General features: G+C 55.4%; 4 protein-coding genes and 2 non-coding genes across 6 annotated transcripts; 4 read left to right on the top strand and 2 right to left on the bottom strand.

The window, feature by feature from the left end:
* Positions 1-644: 644 nt before the first annotated feature.
* GLRG_08834 (2-nitropropane dioxygenase) lies at positions 645-1,881 on the top strand (the record flags this gene model as incomplete). The annotated part of the gene is made up of 3 exons (XM_008099384.1): positions 645-687; positions 859-1,670; positions 1,744-1,881. 3 exons carry the CDS (start codon positions 645-647, stop codon positions 1,879-1,881), a joined length of 993 nt encoding a protein of 330 aa, XP_008097575.1.
* A 1,191-nt stretch (positions 1,882-3,072) lies between these two features.
* GLRG_08833 (acetyl-CoA acetyltransferase) lies at positions 3,073-4,510 on the top strand (the record flags this gene model as incomplete). Its single annotated transcript, XM_008099383.1, has 4 exons — positions 3,073-3,079; positions 3,145-3,224; positions 3,283-3,644; positions 3,712-4,510. 4 exons carry the CDS (start codon positions 3,073-3,075, stop codon positions 4,508-4,510), a joined length of 1,248 nt encoding a protein of 415 aa, XP_008097574.1.
* A 1,274-nt stretch (positions 4,511-5,784) lies between these two features.
* GLRG_13213 lies at positions 5,785-5,858 on the top strand. Its single transcript has one exon. It is a non-coding gene; the product is annotated as a tRNA-Val (tRNA).
* A 544-nt stretch (positions 5,859-6,402) lies between these two features.
* On the bottom strand, positions 6,403-6,490 carry GLRG_13212. The gene has a single exon. It is a non-coding gene; the product is annotated as a tRNA-Tyr (tRNA).
* A 1,964-nt stretch (positions 6,491-8,454) lies between these two features.
* On the bottom strand, positions 8,455-10,024 carry GLRG_08832 (UbiD family decarboxylase; the record flags this gene model as incomplete). Its single annotated transcript, XM_008099382.1, has 3 exons — positions 8,455-8,884; positions 8,973-9,711; positions 9,799-10,024. The coding sequence occupies 3 exons, from the start codon at positions 10,022-10,024 to the stop codon at positions 8,455-8,457; spliced, it is 1,395 nt and encodes a 464-aa protein (XP_008097573.1).
* A 1,019-nt stretch (positions 10,025-11,043) lies between these two features.
* GLRG_08831 (uncharacterized protein) lies at positions 11,044-11,457 on the top strand (the record flags this gene model as incomplete). Its single annotated transcript, XM_008099381.1, has 1 exon — positions 11,044-11,457. One exon carries the CDS (start codon positions 11,044-11,046, stop codon positions 11,455-11,457), a length of 414 nt encoding a protein of 137 aa, XP_008097572.1.
* Positions 11,458-14,248: the final 2,791 nt, after the last annotated feature.

The following is a 14,248-nucleotide window of genomic DNA, read 5'->3' as shown; positions in this document are numbered from 1 at the left end:
TATACGTACAGTCGGGCATTTTAGCTACTGACGGCGGAATCCAAAAACCCACGTAGTATCGAGATTTGTTGTGCAACAGCCTTGATCCTCTGTTGTTGTCCGTCATCTCTTACAGAATCTACATAATTACCTATAATTACCAGAGGGCTAGAGTAAAAATAAAATTAAATTAAAAAAGAGAGAGAGAAAAAAAGGCCCCTCAGGGATGAAGCCTTCTGGATCCGGAATCAGTCCCGTGGACGGAATTCATGTTGCCATATGAGACAGGCGGACGGCGGCCTTTCCCCAGTCGCTCTAATTGCAAAATGGCCTAGAAACGCGGGGGAGGGAAAATTGTGGAGGCCGAGTTACCTCGGTACATATCTAGGGGGGTACGTCCCCACAGCCCCCCAAAGATGTTGATGGTGTCGACCGCCGGATTCCGAGTCAGCAGGTGTATCCGTACACTACCTACCTACACTGCCGTCAGGATAAGTCTTTCTGTCCTCTTTTGTTTGCCGTGGCATTTGCTTCCTACACCATCTGGAATATACCGGTATTTCTGTTGCAACATCCGTTGACTCCTTTCCCTCCCCGCTTCAGCGCATCATCGTTTGTGTCACCACAACGCCATCGAGTAGAGAAGGCAGCCCGATCTGCCCAAGATGCCTTTCGAGACTGAGCTGACCCGACGGTTGGGTATCAAAGGTACGTCAGAGTTCAGAACAAGGCGGGCGAGATGCGATGCACAAGACATCTTGTAGGCGTCACCATGCGCCTGATGGCCATCCCGTTCCTCGAGCCCACTTGCCCGTCCTTGTTGCTGCGGCGGAAAGGGGGTCAACCCACGCTGACATGCTCTCTTTGCCCGCCTCACAGTGCCCATCGTCCAGGGCGGCATGCAGCACGTCGGGACGGCCGACCTCGCCTCGGCCGTTTCCAACACGGGCGCCCTCGGCATCATCACCGCGCTCATCTTCCCGACCCCCGAGGAGCTGCGCAAGGAGATCCAGCGCTGCAAGACGCTGACGACTAGCCCCTTCGCCGTCAATATCACTCTCCTCCCGGCCCTTGTGCCCCCGGACTACGCTGCCTACGCCCAGGTCGTCATCGACGAGGGCATCCGCATCGTCGAGACGGCCGGCAACTCCCCCGGCCCCGTCATCAAGCAGCTCAAGGCCGCCGGCGTTACCATTCTGCACAAGTGCACGACGATCCGCCACGCGCAGAGCGCCATCAAGCTCGGCGTCGACTTTTTGAGCATCGATGGCTTCGAGTGCGCCGGCCACGTCGGCGAGTCGGACATTACAAACTTCATCCTGTTGTCGCGCGCGCGGCAGTCGCTCCAGGTGCCCTTCATCGCCAGCGGCGGGTTCGCCGACGGCGAGGGCCTCGCGGCGGCGCTGTGCCTCGGCGCGTGCGGCGTCAACATGGGCACGCGCTTCATGTGCACGCTCGAGGCACCGATCCACCACAAGATCAAGGAGGAGATCGTCAAGGCGCAGGAGACGGACACGACGTTGCTGATGCGGCGGTGGAGGAACACGACGCGGCTGTACAAGAACAAGGTCACGGAGGAGGCCGTCAAGGTCGAGCAGGAGAGCAAGACGGGCGAGTTTTCCGACATCGCGCCGCTCGTGAGCGGCAAGCGGGGCAAGGAGGTGTTCATCACGGGCGACCCCGACTACGGCGTAAGTTTTGGCAGCGGCTCTCCCCATGGGTGTGTGGTAAAGGAGGATAGCAGGGCTAACGTTTGCGTCGCAGGTCTGGACGGCCGGGCAGGTCATCGGGTTAATTCACGACATCCCCTCGGTCAAGGACTTGGTTCCCAGGATAGAGAAGGAGGCCGAGGCCGCACTGAGAGAGAGGCTGTCGCTCATCAAGCCGGCAGCCAAATTGTAGAGAGCATACCCTGTTTTCCGGCAAGACATAGAGATGTAGAACGATGTCCCTTGTATTATGATGAATCTGCAAAGTCACGATGCTATTCCTTTTGCCCTTTTTTTTGCCGCTCTTGATATAGAGCCAAAATCAGTTTTGTTTATGAAAAAAAAAAGACCGAATTATAAAAAAACCAATACACAAATTTGGGATATATGCGACAGTCGTATCGCTGCGAGTCGAATTCTGGCTGCTAAACTCTGGGGGCGATGCTGTCATGGCGTCCGTCTCACGCAATTGGGTTTCGGCCTGGCGTTGACTCGTGGAGCATCTTCACATGTAACAAAGTGGGTGAGGATTGCCATATACGAAACCAAACCAACACGTGTCCCGCCATGGAAACAAAGCACCAAGTTCTCCAGTCAGCGTCGTCTCGTCCCAGCCTTTTTCCGGCGTCGTCCACACCTTGTGTGGCCACTTCTGGACGATTAGTAAAACAAACTATCACGGTTGCTCGGGCAAAGGCGAAGAGATATTCCCTAGACGGTAGAGAGAAGGGGGGGGGGAGGGTCACCTGGTCGCGAGGCTTGTGACGCAAAGGATTGGGGACCGCAGGAGGGAATTGGAGAGGCCAAGAACGGCTAGCGCTGTTCCCCCGCAAAGGCTGCCCTAGCGGCAGCAGCAGTCGCACCGAAAAAGTACGGGGGAGGCGGAGCAGCGCACATTCTACAGCAAGCATGTGAAAACCCCTAGCGCAGCTTCCAGCGCTAGACAAGGTGGGGCGGGGCCTTTCTCCGGAGTTTCGCGGTGTGCAAAGTGGGACACTCTGGTGGGTAGAGCCTCGGTCGAGAGTTCCCCAGTGACTCCCAGCTGACATCAGCGCCACCCTACCAAGCTAGCTGTCTTTCTTTCCCCAGCCAAAACCAAATAAAAAGTCGAGGTTGCATTGGAGCAGCTCGTCTTTGTCAGATCGGCACCGAAGTGTAATACCCCCCCACCCCCATTCTTTTGACATCCGAGGCTCATTGTTCCATCTCCGATCCGAGCCAGGCATTCTTATCCTTTACAATTGTCCTACAATTCTCTCTTCTGCATTGATATACTCCCCTCCTCCTCCCACAACCTCCATCACCTTCACTCCCGTTTGCCGTTGCCTGATCCACCTACCATATATCTTCATAAACCTTACTTGAAGCTTCCACAACTATCACAATGGGTGGTGAGTACCAGTATCCTACACCCACGTCTCCCCCCCATAGTACGCTAACTCGACCTATCAAACAGCCCTCGAGAGATTGACTCAGCTTGGCGGCCAGTTCTCCGCCGGCGGTAAGGACAAGATCCTTCAGAAGAACGCCGACGATGTAGGCTCTTTATACCCCCCTCTCTCTCGATAGCTGCCGCTGACCGTCCCCCCCTCAGGTTGTCGTCACCGCAGCCCTCCGCACGCCCTTCACCAAGGGTGGCAAGGGCGGTTTTAAGGACACCCAGGCCGCTGACCTGATGGCTGGCGCACTCAAGGCCCTCCTCGAACGCTCCAAGATCGACCCCGCCCTTGTCGAGGACATCGCTGTCGGCACCGTCCTGGCTCCCGGTGGAGGTGCCACCGAGATGCGCGCCGCTGCCCTTGTTGCCGGCTTCCCCACAACAACCGCCGTCCGCACCCTCAACCGCCAGTGTTCCTCCGGCCTCCAGGCTTCCGTCGACATCATCAACCAGATCAAGACGGGCATGATTGAGATTGGTATCGGCGCTGGTGTCGAGAGCATGTCCACCCAATACGGGTATGTGCCTGCCCATCTTTGTACTTTGGCATCTAAAGTTTGCCGCTGACTCGTTTCTCTTCAATAGCCCTGGCGCCGTATCCGAGTTCTCCGAACAGCTCGAAAACTTCACCGAGGCCGGCAACTGCAAGGTTCCTATGGGTGTCCTTTCCGAGGACATGGCCCGTGACCTTGGTGTCGCTCGCGTGAAGCAGGATGCTTTCGCAGCGTCCTCGTACGCAAAGGCCGCCAAGGCCCAGCAGGATGGCCTCTTCGACCAGGAAATCGCCCCCCTCAGAGTCAAGTTCGAGGACCCCAAGTCTGGTGAGACACGCGAGATCACCGTCGCCAAGGACGACGGCATCCGTCCCGGCGTTACGGCCGAGTCCCTCGGTAAGATTAAGCCCGCCTTCGCCAAGGACGGCAGCATCCACGCCGGCAACGCCTCCCAGGTCTCGGACGGCGCCGCTGCCGTGCTCTTCATGAAGCGCTCCACCGCCGAGCGCCTCGGCCAGCCCATCCTCGGCAAGTTCGTGGCCGCCTCCATCGTCGGTCTGCCGCCCCTGCTCATGGGCCAGGGCCCAGCCAAGGCCATCCCCGTCGCCAACGCCAAGGCCGGCATTTCCACCGAGGACGTCGACATCTACGAGATCAACGAGGCCTTTGCCTCGCAGTGCCTGTGGAGCGCCGAGACGCTCGGTATCCCGTTCGAGAAGATCAACCCCAAGGGCGGTGCCATCGCCTTCGGTCACCCCCTGGGCTGCACCGGCGCAAGGCAGATCTCCACCCTGCTGTACGAGCTTAAGCGGACGGGCAAGAAGATTGGCAACACGTCCATGTGTATCGGTACCGGCATGGGCATGAGCGCCGTGTGGGTTGCCGAGTAAAGGGGATGATGATCTGAAAGAATGAACTCTTTTGTATTTTAGTTGACGCATTGGCCCTGGTTGTACACCATCACAACGGTTCCTGGATTTAGGCGCATGAAATATGACGGTCTACGATGTCCAACTCCTGCCAAGCTCCTATCTGATAATGCCATCTATCTCATGATCCCGGTGTGCCTCCTATCTGCCCATCTCTGCATAATTGCTTGAGCGTGCTGGACTTTCGAATATTGTAGCGCATATGAGGGCTCAAGTTAACGCGTATTGTGAGGCGGCTGGGTCGTCGAAGCTTGCGTGTAGCTCCACAAAGATTTCTTCTTCACGGCCAGAGACCAAGCTCCAGCCCGCAATGAAAAAAAAGTAAAAACATGTAACGCCTGTCAGACGTCCATCGACACCCACCCCGGACGCGCGCCCCAAGGCAAGACCGCGGCCGGGGACGAGATCATCACCGCCCTCTATACAGCACAGAGACAGAGCCCTTATGCCGCCTTCCTTACGGAAGGTTCGAGAGCAACCAGAGTTCTTCACTCTAGGGTGTCGAGGATATCACTCATCAACCAGGGTGGGATCTGTGGCTCCTTTAGGGAACCAAGAGAGGGTCGAATACTATAGAAATGATTCTCCTGTCGAAGGGGTTAGCGGGGACTGGTTCGGCTTATTTCGTTTGTTCGCGGCCGGCCTGGCGGGACGCAGGCGCAAACCGAAGGCGAAGGGCAGGGGGGTGATACGTACTGAAGTATTGTCGACATGAAGAAAAAAAGAAGAGAAAAGTTGAAAATGGGCGCGAGAAGGACGGCGTTTTATAGAGGTTGAGATTTCGGCACGGGTGGGGCGGGCGGCCGGTTCGTTCCCCACCGCTGGTTGAGAAAGCACAGAGCGCCTTCCGTTCGAAATTTTCACGTCGGTTGGGGGGGTGAAGAAGACGGTCAGGAAGGAACGAGGCGGAATTAAGTGGAAGATGCGCACCACAGGCTACGAGAAGAGTGGAGTAGGATGACTGAGGAGCTGTGAAGCGACTGAAGTGGGATGAATAGTGGACGATTATGCTTGTTGTCATGAGAGTGAGGAAAAAGACAGCATTGATGCCTCGAGTGAGAAGGCCCATTCGCTTCAGGCAAGCCAAATCACCATTTGGTTTGACAGCGGTGGTTAGCACGCTTCATGGATATCCTACTAAAACCTCAACTGGCAGCTTGACGATGTACAAAGCATCGTTCATACTTAATCTTGCAAATTGATTCAGCATTCAATCAAGAGCAATCAGCCTGCAAGGTTTCGTGGTGTAGTTGGTTATCACGTCAGTCTAACACACTGAAGGTCTCCGGTTCAAGTCCGGGCGAAATCATTCTTTTGCGTCATCTATTAATGCCGTCCACTTTCGTTTCTTTTTTGACGCTCAGTTTAACGCATCACCTTACGCCTGAAACCCCCTACTTGTTTTGTTGCCTTATTTGTCTTAGATAACTCCTTGTCCTCGAGCTATTAAAGTTCCTTACTGCTGCCTCTTGTTTCTCTTACTGATTATTAGACGCGCTATCTGGGGTTGCAAATGGGCGGTTTAAATATCTATAGTCGTAATCATTAACTAATTTATTACAGATCCTAGGAACCAATATACCGTGGACGTCAACTGTGACAGAAGAGGGAGTTTTATCATTGTGCGATACAAGATATATGTGTCTCGTAGATCTTGACAAGCATACCACATGAATTACAAGTCTTACAAACTTCATTTTACATATGATGAGCTACTCCGAACTAAGCGCATACCGCCAGCTGGGGCATTACAAAAAGCGGCAAGAGGAATACGAAAAATGGCGTACACCTTCAAACGGCCTGACTGCCCATGCCATCGGATACACTCTGGCGGGAGAGGCAAAAAGAGAGGTTCTCCCCTTCCAGAATCGAACTAGAGACCTTTCGATAACAATGTAACCATTACAGTCGAACGTGATGAACCAACTACACCAAGGGGAGATGTCAAGGCTAGGCCTTGCTCGGTGCTTGACGGCTCCGCCTCGCAAATCGCTTAAGAGGGGTCACGACCCATTCCGCGATCGGCGGCCCCACCAGGCCCCTCCATCGTCAACCCCTCGCTAACTCTGGCATTCCTAATGAACCCAACGCCGGGGGGATCAACCATCCATTGGATATCATATCGGTCAAGGCGTCTGTGGCATAATCAGTGGCCTCTGGGGTTTTCAAGGGTACATGGCATCGCATTGCAGGATCACGAAATGGTTCAGGTAATTGTTATACTAGCCTTTTATAGCTTCAGAAACAAGCCTAGTGGTTGAATCTCGGCTATGTCTGCACAGCTGGCCAACTCTGAGAGTCGAAGTTGGCATCTCAGCCGTCCCCTAGGTGTGCGCGGCCCTTTGTCTTTGGTCCGTTCATGCCAGTCCTTGTCCGCCCCCTCCTTGAGCTGGATTCTGGCAAGCTATATTGAGCCTGGCTGTGCCGCAGGTAGGCTAGCTGAGTTCCGAACATGGGTAGACAATCCTACAAAAAAGATTCATTTATAGAACTCGGGGCTTTTAATCTGGGGCTGAGTGACTTGCGAGTTTATCGTCGCGTTAGTTCACTGTTGGCCGGTTCCCTTCCTAGTTTACAGGTGAGGCCGCTCGAGTTCTTGTGGCAGGACGACATGGAAGGAAATATATTAGAGACGGAGCGTAGCGGCAGCCTAATTTGTAAGAATGACGTCTATTCTCTTGTTGCACCAGGTTCGCCTCATCTTGGCCTCTTTGGGTATCTTGAATGAACCTAATGTATCTTACTACTTGCATCTCCAACCCACTCTGATCAAGACGCGATCAAGATGGTGACCCTATTTCAATATGCCACAGGCCTTGCAGTTCTCTCCAGTCTAATAAAAGCCAAGACACACAAACCACCCAAGGCCACTGCCTCCCCCAACTTCTCTCTCCACCAGCTCATACCCCAGCCGACCAAGGCACTCGGGGATGCAGGTCTGAGATACCGCCTATCAAGGTCAGCTAGCGGCACCGTGGTTAACACTCGCAGTCACGGGTGACCTCTATCAACCAGAACCGCCGCGTGCGCGAGCTTCGGTGACACCGCAATGCCAAAACACATCCCGTCCCCTGCATCACATCATCGGACTTCTGTCCTCACCGGCGGTATCATCGGTGGCGTCGTGGCCGGCGTTGGGGTCTGGTTCCAGCTGAGCAAGAAGAAGGAGGAGGAGGAGGAGGAGGAGGAGGCCCAATATCGGCACACGTAGTCCCTCCATGACCCCCATCTCGGCGGGGAGGGGGCTGACCCGCATGCCCACGGCGGCAAGATGGCTGGCCACCACAAGACGTAGTGTCCCAGGAACACGGTATCTTATTTCCCCAGCGTGCTAGGCGGCGTCACTTTGCCCCTGATGACGCACGACTAACATGAATAGCTCATGATTCACGAGGCGCCAGTAAGCAGCGATGATCTTTGGGGACATATGCAGAAGATTGCCTAGAATCACGGATGATACTGTTCCGGTATCACTTGGGTGCTCTAGGCGGAACCTGCAGGCTCTGCTAGATGTTTGTGTTCCAAGCGGTCACTCTCTATTCTTGACGTTGTTGTTACGTTCATACCGAGATACAAGGAAGCCGAAAGAGACGGCAACCATAGATAGCTGGAGAATACTTGATATTCGAACGTCCCACCCTCGAGCCAAGTTACGTATCTCTTATCTAGAGTTTATATCCTGTGGTTATGGCTTTGTGATAACACATCTATACGTGTGCTCTTGGATGAGAGGGCAGTTGAGTGTGCGCAAGAGGCAGAAGGAACATGACGAGACGGGCTTCTACACAGTGAAGCTGGAGAAAGTCTTATGGTATCATTGACTATTGTCACCAATACCTCCGAAAAGCACGTAGTAGTTCACGGTCCTGGCGAACATAACAAGTCTAACCACCCCATAAACTCCATCAGAAACCCTCAACCTGGGTTCCAATACCCTTTTCCCTTGCGAGCTGGACCATATGCATCCCCACCGCCAAGTCCATCAGCCCCAGCCCGACGCTCTTGTAAATCACCGTCCCGTCTCGGAGCCACTTAAACAGCGCGTCCTCCTTCTTGTGCTTGTCAGATGACCTCTGGCTCGAGCTCCGGCGTGGCATGCTCGGCCCCCTGCTGTTGTGGCTGCCCGTGGCCGAGTCCCTGCTGACGGACGACCGCGGATCCGACGCAGACGTTCCGTCGGACCCCGAGAAGGCCGACTTGATGGACGGCGTGCCAGAGAAATCGAGCTTGTCGAGCTCCGAGGGCGCAATGCTCACCGCGTCGGCGTCGGCGTCGGCGTCGGCGGCGTCCGCTTCTTCCTCGTGCATGCGACGGAGCATAATCAGCTCCCCGAGCCTGTGGTCCCACGTTAGCTTCGACTGAGCCCCTCCCCCCTTTCCCTTCCCCCGGTGCTGCGTCGTCCCCCGTGGACCCGGAAACTCACTCGACAAGCTGCGTCGGCTGCAAACCGGCCGCGATGATCTCCCCGGCCTCCTTCAACGCACCGTCCAACGTATCGACCACAACAACCCCGCCCTCGGGCGCATGCTTGTGGAAATGCCAATGCGCCTTCTCGTGCTTCGTCGCCTGCAGCAGCAAGCCCTCCGGTAACTCCCTCATCTGCGGCGTGTAGCTCCCGATCGCCGCCACGAGCCTCCCCTTCCTCCGCCCCTCGTGGCTCGTCAGCACTTCAGCCTCGAACAGGTCCTCGGTCGACGGCGTGCAGCAGTACACGACATCCGCGTCGCGGATCTGCTCCTTCTGCAGCCTCTTGAACTCCCCGTAGCCGGGCGTGAGGATGCCGAACGTCGCCTCGGCCCACCCCTCGCGCTCCTTGATGTGCTGGGGCACTTTGTAGAACTGTCGGAGGAAGTCGCGTGCCTGGTCCGAGAAGCGGCGATTGATGACGTGGACATGCCTGATGGTCGATCCGCGGACGAGCAGGGCCAGGCGGACGTGCCAGTAGGCCTGGAGGCCGACGCCAAAGACGGTGACGGTCTTGACCTGCCCGCGGCGTGCGAGGAGGCACGTCGAGGAGAGGGCGGTGCGGAAGGCTGTCAGGGTCTTTGCATGGAGGAAGCCGACGGGCTGGCCCTCGGGGGAGAGGAGGGTCACGGCGCCCGTGGGCTGGATGCTTGGCTTTGAGGGGTCCTGGGCCGCTTTGCTGGAGCTTAGGGTCACGACTGCGAGGCGTGAGAGGGATCAGTATGGGAGACGTGAGTGTTATGGTGAGGTAGGGGACGTGTGAGACTTGCCTTTGCACCCCATACCCTGAGGGCCTACCGAGGGCATATACAAGGTCGTAGCGCCGGTTTTGAGGTTGTCGGTTGAGATGCGCTCCGGTTGGTGGTACGTGCCATCCTCAACGTTGTGGGTGTTGGTCGAGTACTCGTGGAGCGCTGTTGAGATGGTCCTCCTGAAGCCCTCGAACTCGTCGGCGGTCAGATTGGCCAATATGGCCTTGATCTGGTCGTCGGTGAGAACCGTCAAGACCATGACTCGTTATGAAGCTTAGCCAAGTATTTTTTAGGCTTCTGTGACCATTGGTATGATGCCGTATGTACACAGTGAGAGGCTGTTGATGAAGATTGCGGCTGATGCGAGGGCGATACCTATCTTGTTGAGCGGGGTTCTTCCCTCTTTGCTGACTCGGCTTCACAGAGTTAACACCGTGCTGATGTGAACTATCAGGAGAAACTCTAACAAAGGAACCCTTTCCAATCACCTGCGGATTTTTGGCATGTATCATTAAGTTCCCCTACTGGCCAGCCCGCGCCAAGATATGTGGCATCAGGTGACCCGCGATGTGCGAAATCGCTGTTATGATGTAATGGCCGCTTCTACCTAATTGTGGTGCTGACTGACACCCCGTTGCTCTCCACATCGTTTGTGCCCGCCGCTGTACGCTGAACTCTCACGACCTCTCGTGGCCAATATGCTTGGCAGAAGGTGTTACAGGCCAAGAAAGCTATCGGTGAATTACGTTCCTCGCGGCGGCTGAATCGCACAGGCGAGCTGGATTACTTACTTCTCCGATGGCCGGGAGCCCGGAGGAAGATGGGTCGGGTTGCGGTGCGCCGGGATTTTCAGCTGTGATGGAGGGATGCGCTGCCGGCTCCGGGCCCGTTTTGTTTTTGGCGGGGGAGGGGGGGGGCTCCTTAGTCCGGGCGTGCAAGGCAGACCTGTAACCTCAGACAAGATGCGATGCGACCAAGACGCATGCGACGAACCTGCTCACCCAGTCCCCAGATGCCACAATGTTCATGATCATCAGATGGGGCGAATGATAAGCGCATACCAAGAGCTAGGCAGCCACCTACCTGATTTCTGCCTATTGTGCGCTATCCAGCCATGATGTCAGAGAAATGTGTTTGGAGAGATGTTCAAAGATAAAACAGAACCAGGAGCTTCTCAAAACTGATTAGACGGTTAGTCGAACAAAGAGACGTACTTGATCAAATGTCTGAAACGGACCGAAATAAAATAAATACAAAACCAAGATATAAGCTTGAACGATGACTTCGACCTCCTTCCTCTTCATCACGGCCGAAGACGCCGACGTCAAGCTCGTGAACCGGCTCCTCTTGAACCTTCGCAACTGGGACTTCACCTCGGAGGGGGATACTTTTGTGCTCATCACGTCGAAAACCGACACCCTTCCCATGGACATGGAACCCACGCAGCCACCTCTGCAAGAGTTCCGCCGAAACGAATGGAAGGGCGCGGCCATCGAAGATATCGAGAAGCAGTCGGCGCACGGCCAAGTCACCGAGTCCAGCAACGAACTAGGGCTCTTCCTCGTGCTGGACGATCAGGGCGCCGCGGACGGCACCGTCGCCCTATTCCAGCGGGCCATCGATGCCGACGCCGAGCCAATCGCCTACCCGGAGCGGTTCAACAAGTTCCGCACGCTGTGGACGAACGCGTAGCTGAACTGGTGCAACCTCGACGTCTCCAACATCACTTTCCTAGAGATGTGCGACTGGGACGGCGTCGATAAGGGCAAAAGCGAGGCCGACGGGGTGCGGTGGACGTACAGTAGTAGCACCACGTGGGAGGATCTTACTTCGGAGGAGAACAGGAAGACGAGAGATGCGGAGGTTAAGGAGCTGGCGGGCTTGGGGCTGGCGTGATGATGCAGTGATTGTGGGATTCTACTGCGGCTGTTTCTTACGGTTGGAGTTGCCTACGACTGTGTTAAGAACGATCGATCGATGACCAGATAATTGTAGCAGATAGGGCAAGACCGAGCAATTCTAGGCATCTGAATGATGGAAAGCATCGGAAGTTGGCTGGCCTGTGAAGGTAGATTGTGCAGTAGCCCACCGCTGCTGGGCGAGTGAGGCTGTTTGGCGAGTCGACGTACGTATGCTCGTCCATGCCGCACGCCATTTCTTACTGAACGCGCGTACCGCCATCCCATGCCAGTCTTCAGAGATACGGCGAGTGGAAACACAGCGGGCTGCCCCGAAGATTGACCGGCGAGTTTGTGCTAGAGAAATGAAACGAAAATATGCATGGATTAATTATGTAACGGATGGGATGAGTGGCGGCTCAGAAAATGGTGTTGTTGGCATTCACAATCCAGCCAAGGAAGGCCATGGAGATAACTCGAATCTCCTTCGCCCTCTCCTCCGTTTCCTCACCCCGTTGCGCTCGCGCTTGCCTGTCTTGTAGGGGACAGAGGATAAAATGAAGAAAAATAAATATCTGGCCGAGGACGAAATCGACTAGACATCCTTCACCTGATTAAACCACGCCCGGCAATAAGTCCATCGTCAACTGTCAATTGACTGACTCAAACTCTCCTCTGCAACAACCACGCGGAAACAAAGCAGGGGGATCCGGAAAACATGAACTGGGCGGCTGGCCTCACTGAGATGGACGGCCACGCTATGCTGTCTCCCCGAGGCCCGGGCCCGGACAGTGTCAGGACGTCGTTTCATCAACCTCTTACACCCTATCCCATCTTTCCACTCCCCAAGCAGCAGCCCTCGCGGGTCCACCGCAGGCAGGGTCAGAGCCTGTGTGGTCTACGGGCCATTCGCCGCCCCAAGAAGGATCAGATAGATCAGGATCGGACACGAACCGCCTTTGTTGGGCTTCGGAAGACGGCCAGGGTAGAAACACGAGCTCCTGATTGTCTGATGGCAACATTCAGGAGCACACGGCACTGATGGAGCAGTAGCTATAAGTGAGAGAGGCTTGTTAGTCGACGACAAATGGCCACTCCAGATCCGGCCAGAGTGATGGCTCGGCTCTCTGAACTCACTCAACAAACATAACAAGTATAACCTTTGGAGTTTCGCTGTGTGTCTGCGTGTCTGTCTATCTGTCTGTCTATCTGTCTGTCTATCTGTCTGTCCATCTGTCTCTGTCTATCCGTATCTGTCCCTCTCTATACCACCAGAGACAACACAGTGGAGCCGTCCACCAGCACCCCAAACAACTTGGAAGCTGCAGTACATCTGACTGGTCCATACCTCCGGGGACCTGTCACCCCTTACCCCCTCCCCCCCCCCCCCCCCCCAAAAAGTCCAAGCCTCCAACTCGGCGCAAGAGGCTACGTACGACGGTGACTTGGCCCTGCGCCGTTCCCAAGGCACCTGCTTGCTTCCCTGGAAGCTGACAACAATCCCGACCATTCCACCTCGACCACTCGTACGAAACGCAAAGCTTCCATCCACGCAACCTCGCAATTGAAATTTCCAACACAAAACTTGCGCATCGCATCATTGTCAATCAGCAACCCCCTTTCGCTCTCGAAAACGCACACGAGCCCCAATTGCTCTCACTCACACTCTCCCAACCCGTCCGTGTGTCGATCCCATCTCCGTGAGCTGGAATCCGGACCATCTCCACAATAGCTTGGAAAGTCCACGTACGCCAACAACAAGAAGAAAAAGTCTACCACCGCCGCCAAGATGACGCTCAAGGACGAGTTCGCGACCAGAAACTTCAGTACGTGCTGCCTCACCTTTCCATCTATCCCCTCGCTGCTTGCGCTGGATTCTCCCACTCGGCCTGCTTGCCTGCGTGCGTTCGGCTCTCGTGTTGATGTTGTCGCTAACCTGTCACCATAGGCATTTACGGCCAATGGTAAGAGCTCCCTTGCGTCTCTCGTCCGCCTCGCGCGACGAACCCCTTTCGATTATCCGCTCCCACGGAAGACCGCCATCGCTGCCGTTCCTCAATAGCTTGCCCCGGATTGCGTAGAAAGAGACACATCATGCGGGAGGGATAACAAACAGCTGACTCGAGAATCAATCCAGGCTGGGCGTCCTGTCCATGATCTTGTGCTTAGCACTGGGCATCGCCAACATCTTCACCCTTCACGTTCTGCTCATCATCTTCTGCGCGCTCGCCCTGTAAGCGGCCCGCAATCGTCGATGAATGAAAAACAGTAAGTAGCGCTTTTGATGGCTGCATTTGCTCCATTCCACTGAAGTTCGTATGGGACCTATTCCGCTTGCCGTACCATAGACAGAAAACATGATCGTCGTGAACTCACTGCCAACAGTATTTAGTATTGCGAATCCCCTCCCTACCTGAAGATTGACCAGCTGGCTCATGCCTCAGCGTTAGGTGATGAATGCGAAATGCGTAAAGGCCAACACTTTGTCGAGAGACGATCGGCCGACATAGCACATGTGGCCCGTAGACATAAATCACCCTACATAATCACGCAAGGCCATGCGTCTGCAAGCATTGTCGGAGGGG

This window comes from Colletotrichum graminicola (genome assembly GCF_000149035.1).
Source record: "Colletotrichum graminicola M1.001 genomic scaffold supercont1.41, whole genome shotgun sequence".
Lineage (NCBI taxonomy): Eukaryota > Fungi > Ascomycota > Sordariomycetes > Glomerellales > Glomerellaceae > Colletotrichum > Colletotrichum graminicola.
This window is presented reverse-complemented; position numbering and strand designations above follow the sequence as displayed.